The 7,195-nt window shown below is 38.5% G+C and overlaps 1 protein-coding gene across 2 annotated transcripts in view; it reads left to right on the top strand.

The window, feature by feature from the left end:
- calcrl2 (calcitonin receptor-like 2) overlaps positions 1–7,195 on the top strand; it is a 37,443-nt gene that overhangs the window by 6,322 nt on the left and 23,926 nt on the right. For both annotated transcript variants that reach the window (XM_082145934.1, XM_082145935.1), the window contains exon 2: positions 918–1,012. In XM_082145934.1, the coding sequence (XP_082002060.1) occupies positions 959–1,012 (54 nt within the window). In that variant the 5' untranslated portion in view covers positions 918–958. The remainder of the gene's footprint in view (positions 1–917; positions 1,013–7,195) is intronic.

The following is a 7,195-nucleotide window of genomic DNA, read 5'->3' as shown; positions in this document are numbered from 1 at the left end:
CAGGTGACCTAATGGAGAAAAAAAAACCTTGGGAGAACCCAGGCTCAGTCGGGGGCCAGTTCTCCTCTGGCATTTATGAGCTAGAGGCCGGATTGTAGTTTGAACTGTAGGATTATATGAATGCCTGGCTGAAGAGATGCGACTTTAATCTAGTTTTAAACTGGGAGAGCGAGTCTGAGCAACGAACAGTATCAGGAAGACTATTCCAGAGTTTTGGAGCCAAATGTGAAAATGCTCTCCCTCCTTTGGTGGTTCTGAATATCCTAGGTATGACCAAAAGCCTTCAATTTAGTGATCTTAAAGAGCGCGATGGATTATAGGGTGATAGAAGATCCGTTAAATAGACTGGAGCTAAGCCGTTTAGGGCTTTATAAGTCAGTAGCAATACCTTGTAATTAATACAGACTTAGGTAACCAATGCAGTGATGATAAAATCGGTGTTATATGATCATATTTTCTTGATCTCGTAAGAACTCTAGCGGCGGCATTTTGGACTAACTGTGAATCATGAATCTTGAATCTTGTGTCAGTTTTCATTTGATATTTAATCATAAAATATGTCTTGTTGCTTTAGCTTCACAGTGAATGTCTGCATGATGAAGAGCACAGAACATGGCTGTTGTTTTCCTGGTTGTGATTTTAATGGTCTGTCCTGTAAAGGGCTTCGACCTCTGTGTTTATAGACTGAGAGTGACATCCTCTCAGAAAAATAAACATGTGTGTTCTCATGAACGTCCCAGAGAAGAGACACTCAATGTTTAACAGACTTTAAAGCGTCAACTGGTCTGGAGCAACAACAACAAAAACTCCACTAGACAAAACACAAATGTTATTTATTGTTATTTTATGTTTGCAGCACCAAATATTGCTGAAGCAGAATTATGTTGTAAAATGCAGATGTTTGTCTTTCACCACAGACACAGATGCTCTCTAGCGCCCCCTGTGTGAGTGTCAGATCATGACAAGAAGCCCGTCACTCCTGCTGATGCTCATTCTGCTGCTGGACACAGAGGTACACCACTTAACAATCAGCAAGATATTTATACAGCGTTTATTCATCTTTTCTTTCTTTTTTTCAGTTCTACTTTTACTAAATAATTACTGTTATAAAATCCAGACAAACAACACAAAACTATAGGCGTGCACTGATGTATTTAAAAACAGCCAATGATCATATCCTGTCAATCAAAACGTGTCAGACTGCAACTCATACTGTGTGTGAAGAAAACGTCTCGTATTGTCTGATGCTGCTCTCACGTGCTATCAGAATTATCGTAAATACGAGTTTCCTGTATAAAAATTCCACATGAATGCCCTTTGAAGTCGCCTATTTGAATGTGATTGTTATTTTTTGTTGTTGCCGCCTGTGTTGTGTAATATTCAGTTCCTGTGAAAAACTGTTCCAATGGGCGGAGCATACATGCATATTCATGAATATGCACATATGCTCCGCCCATCTGAAAATTTTTCATGAATATGCACGTATGCATCGCCATTGGAACTGTTTTTTATAAATATGCACGTATGCTCCGCCCATCTGAACAGTTTTTCATGAATATGCACGTATGCTCCGCCCATCTGAACAGTTTTCCATGAATATATACGTATGCTCCGCCCATCTGAACAGTTTTTCATGAATATGCACGTATGCTCCGCCCATCTGAACAGTTTTTCATGAATATGCACGTATGCTCCGCCCATCTGAACAGTTTTCCATGAATATACACGTATGCTCCGCCCATCTGAACAGTTTTTCATGAATATATACGTATGCTCCGCCCATCTGAACAGTTTTTCATGAATATGCACGTATGCTCCGCCCATCTGAACAGTTTTTCATGAATATACACGTATGCTCCGCCCATCTGAAAATTTTTTCATGAATATACACGTATGCTCCGCCCATCTGAACAGTTTTTCATGAATATGCACGTATGCTCCGCCCATTGGAACAGTTTTTCATGAATATGCACGTATGCTCCGCCCATTGGAACAGTTTTTCATGAATATGCACGTATGCTCCGCCCATCTGAACAGTTTTTCATGAATATGCACGTATGCTCCGCCCATCGGAACAGTTTTTCATGAATATGCACGTATGCTCCGCCCATCTGAACAGTTTTTCATGAATATGCACGTATGCTCCGCCCATCTGAACAGTTTTTCATGAATATGCACGTATGCTCCGCCCATTGGAACAGTTTTTCATGAATATGCACGTATGCTCCGCCCATTGGAACAGTTTTTCATGAATATACACGTATGCTCCGCCCATCTGAACAGTTTTTTTATGAATATGCACGTATGCTCCACCCATCTGAACAGTTTTTCATGAATATGCACATATGCTTCGCCATTGGAACAGTTTTTCATGAATATGCACGTATGCTCCGCCCATCGGAACAGTTTTTCATGAATATGCACGTATGCTCCGCCCATCTGAACAGTTTTTCATGAATATGCACGTATGCTCCGCCCATCTGAACAGTTTTTCATGAATATACACGTATGCTCCGCCCATCTGAACAGTTTTTCATGAATATACACGTATGCTCCGCCCATTGGAACAGTTTTTCATGAATATGCACGTATGCTCCGCCCATTGGAACAGTTTTTCATGAATATGCACGTATGCTCCGCCCATTGGAACAGTTTTTCATGAATATACACGTATGCTCCGCCCATCTGAACAGTTTTTTTATGAATATGCACGTATGCTCCACCCATCTGAACAGTTTTTCATGAATATGCACATATGCTTCGCCATTGGAACTGTTTTTTATAAATATGCACGTATGCTCCGCCCATCTGAACAGTTTTTCATGAATATACACGTATGCTCCGCCCATCTGAACAGTTTTTCATGAATAGGGGAGCGCGGGGCACAACCTAACGCGGGGCTAGTTGTAACACGCTTGTTTTAAATACTTCCGCACATGCTTGGATGACGAAACTTTGTGTATTTACTAGTTGCCATATCAACACTATAGAGAAAAAAAAAATCCGCCAACATTATTATTTTTTTGGAAGATATCCATAGACATTTATTAAACCATAGCAAAAGTAAATTTCTTTACTTAAGTTAATTTTTCATCTCTTTTTTTTGTGTTTATTTAAAATAAGACAAATCTGATATTATTTTAATCTCCAAGATGTTATTTAACAGTTGAGATAGTTCTTTAATGCTTCGCTAACTAGCAGAAGACACTAGCAGGGTTTAAACCCCAGTTGTGCAGGCGGGGGCATGTTGTAACACTGCGTTACAATGTGCCCCTATTAGAAATATGCTATTATATTCTATACTTTTATAAATTTTATTGGGAAAACGTGAGAAAAAGGTGAATAAAGACTGAGAGTCAATGTTCAGAAATGACTAATTATTTATTTGTGTTGAACTATGTTGTATAGCTGTGTTTTCATGTGTTCGTAGTCAAAACTCAAAAATTTGTTTATATTTAATTATTAAAAATTGCTATTATTTTATATGAAAAAGTTTTTTAATTGTATTTTATTTAGAAAATATTTTAGTTTGTTTTGTATATATTTTTTATTAGATCAGATAACATTTTAAGCTGTCATATGTTATGTTACAATGTGCCCCACACATATTACAATGTACCCCACCTATGGGGCATGTTGTCACATTTCACTTCCATTCTTTCGGAGTATGTCAAGAAAAAAGTATATACTGTATTAATAAAACAAAACCACATAATTGTACTAGACATGTGGGAAATTAATGTGGGAAAAAATAAATACTCTGAACCATAAGTAGATTTACACAAACTGAGAAAGTCAAAAAGCGTTAGGTTGTGCCCCGCTCTCCCCTATGCACGTATGCTCCGCCCATCTGAACAGTTTTTCATGAATATGCACATATGCTTCGCCATTGGAACTGTTTTTTATAAATATGCACGTATGCTCCGCCCATCTGAACAGTTTTTCATGAATATACACGTATGCTCCGCCCATCTGAACAGTTTTTCATGAATATGCACGTATGCTCCCCCCATCTGAACAGTTTTTCATGAATATACACGTATGCTCCGCCCATCTGAACATTTTTCATGAATATACACGTATGCTCCGCCCATCTGAACATTTTTTCATGAATATACACGTATGCTCCGCCCATCTGAACAGTTTTTCATGAATATGCACGTATGCTCCGCCCATTGGAACAGTTTTTCATGAATATGCACGTATGCTCCGCCCATTGGAACAGTTTTTCATGAATATGCACGTATGCTCCGCCCATCTGAACAGTTTTTCATGAATATACACGTATGCTCCGCCCATCTGAACAGTTTTTCATGAATATATACGTATGCTCCGCCCATCTGAACAGTTTTTCATGAATATGCACGTATGCTCCGCCCATCTGAACAGTTTTTCATGAATATGCACGTATGCTCCGCCCATCTGAACAGTTTTTCATGAATATGCACGTATGCTCCGCCCATCGGAACAGTTTTTCATGAATATGCACGTATGCTCCGCCCATCTGAACAGTTTTTCATGAATATGCACGTATGCTCCGCCCATCTGAACAGTTTTTCATGAATATGCACGTATGCTCCGCCCATTGGAACAGTTTTTCATGAATATGCACGTATGCTCCGCCCATTGGAACAGTTTTTCATGAATATACACGTATGCTCCGCCCATCTGAACAGTTTTTTTATGAATATGCACGTATGCTCCACCCATCTGAACAGTTTTTCATGAATATGCACATATGCTTCGCCATTGGAACAGTTTTTCATGAATATGCACGTATGCTCCGCCCATCGGAACAGTTTTTCATGAATATGCACGTATGCTCCGCCCATCTGAACAGTTTTTCATGAATATGCACGTATGCTCCGCCCATCTGAACAGTTTTTCATGAATATACACGTATGCTCCGCCCATCTGAACAGTTTTTCATGAATATACACGTATGCTCCGCCCATCTGAACAGTTTTTCATGAATATACACGTATGCTCCGCCCATTGGAACAGTTTTTCATGAATATGCACATATGCTCCGCCCATTGGAACAGTTTTTCATGAATATGCACGTATGCTCCGCCCATTGGAACAGTTTTTCATGAATATACACGTATGCTCCGCCCATCTGAACAGTTTTTTTATGAATATGCACGTATGCTCCACCCATCTGAACAGTTTTTCATGAATATGCACATATGCTTCGCCATTGGAACTGTTTTTTATAAATATGCACGTATGCTCCGCCCATCTGAACAGTTTTTCATGAATATACACGTATGCTCCGCCCATCTGAACAGTTTTTCATGAATAGGGGAGCGCGGGGCACAACCTAACGCGGGGCTAGTTGTAACACGCTTGTTTTAAATACTTCCGCACATGCTTGGATGACGAAACTTTGTGTATTTACTAGTTGCCATATCAACACTATAGAGAAAAAAAAAATCCGCCAACATTATTATTTTTTTGGAAGATATCCATAGACATTTATTAAACCATAGCAAAAGTAAATTTCTTTACTTAAGTTAATTTTTCATCTCTTTTTTTTGTGTTTATTTAAAATAAGACAAATCTGATATTATTTTAATCTCCAAGATGTTATTTAACAGTTGAGATAGTTCTTTAATGCTTCGCTAACTAGCAGAAGACACTAGCAGGGTTTAAACCCCAGTTGTGCAGGCGGGGGCATGTTGTAACACTGCGTTACAATGTGCCCCTATTAGAAATATGCTATTATATTCTATACTTTTATAAATTTTATTGGGAAAACGTGAGAAAAAGGTGAATAAAGACTGAGAGTCAATGTTCAGAAATGACTAATTATTTATTTGTGTTGAACTATGTTGTATAGCTGTGTTTTCATGTGTTCGTAGTCAAAACTCAAAAATTTGTTTATATTTAATTATTAAAAATTGCTATTATTTTATATGAAAAAGTTTTTTAATTGTATTTTATTTAGAAAATATTTTAGTTTGTTTTGTATATATTTTTTATTAGATCAGATAACATTTTAAGCTGTCATATGTTATGTTACAATGTGCCCCACACATATTACAATGTACCCCACCTATGGGGCATGTTGTCACATTTCACTTCCATTCTTTCGGAGTATGTCAAGAAAAAAGTATATACTGTATTAATAAAACAAAACCACATAATTGTACTAGACATGTGGGAAATTAATGTGGGAAAAAATAAATACTCTGAACCATAAGTAGATTTACACAAACTGAGAAAGTCAAAAAGCGTTAGGTTGTGCCCCGCTCTCCCCTATGCACGTATGCTCCGCCCATCTGAACAGTTTTTCATGAATATGCACATATGCTTCGCCATTGGAACTGTTTTTTATAAATATGCACGTATGCTCCGCCCATCTGAACAGTTTTTCATGAATATACACGTATGCTCCGCCCATCTGAACAGTTTTTCATGAATATGCACGTATGCTCCCCCCATCTGAACAGTTTTTCATGAATATACACGTATGCTCCGCCCATCTGAAAATTTTTCATGAATATGCACGTATGCTCCGCCCATCTGAACAGTTTTTCATGAATATGCACATATGCTTCGCCATTGGAACTGTTTTTTATAAATATACACGTATGCTCCGCCCATCTGAACAGTTTTTCATGAATATACACGTATGCTCCGCCCATCTGAACAGTTTTTCATGAATATACACGTATGCTCCGCCCATCTGAAAATTTTTCATGAATATGCACGTATGCTCCGCCCATTGGAACAGTTTCTCATGAATATGCACGTATGCTCCTCCCATCTGAACAGTTTTTCATGAATATGCACGTATGCTCCGCCCATTGGAACAGTTTATCATGAATATGCACGTATGCTCCGCCATTGGAACTGTTTTTTATAAATATGCACGTATGCTCCGCCCATTGGAACAGTTTCTCATGAATATGCACGTATGCTCCGCCCATTGGAACAGTTTTTATGAATATGCACGTATGCTCCACCCATTGGAACAGTTTTTCATGAATATGCACGTATGCTCCGCCCATCCGAACAGTTTCTCATGAATATGCACGTATGCTCCGCCCATTGGAAAAGTTTCTCATGAATATGCACGTATGCTCCGCCCATCTGAACAGTTTTTCATGAATATGCATGTATGCTCCGCCCATTGGAACAGTTTTTCATGAATATGCACGTATGCTCCGCCCATTGGAACAGTTTTTCA

Source organism: Leuciscus leuciscus (assembly GCF_965113295.1).
Source record: "Leuciscus leuciscus genome assembly, chromosome: 18".
In the NCBI taxonomy this organism is placed as follows: domain Eukaryota; kingdom Metazoa; phylum Chordata; class Actinopteri; order Cypriniformes; family Leuciscidae; genus Leuciscus; species Leuciscus leuciscus.
The sequence above is the reverse complement of the archived record's forward strand: the minus strand, read 5'-3'. Positions and strand labels throughout refer to the sequence as shown.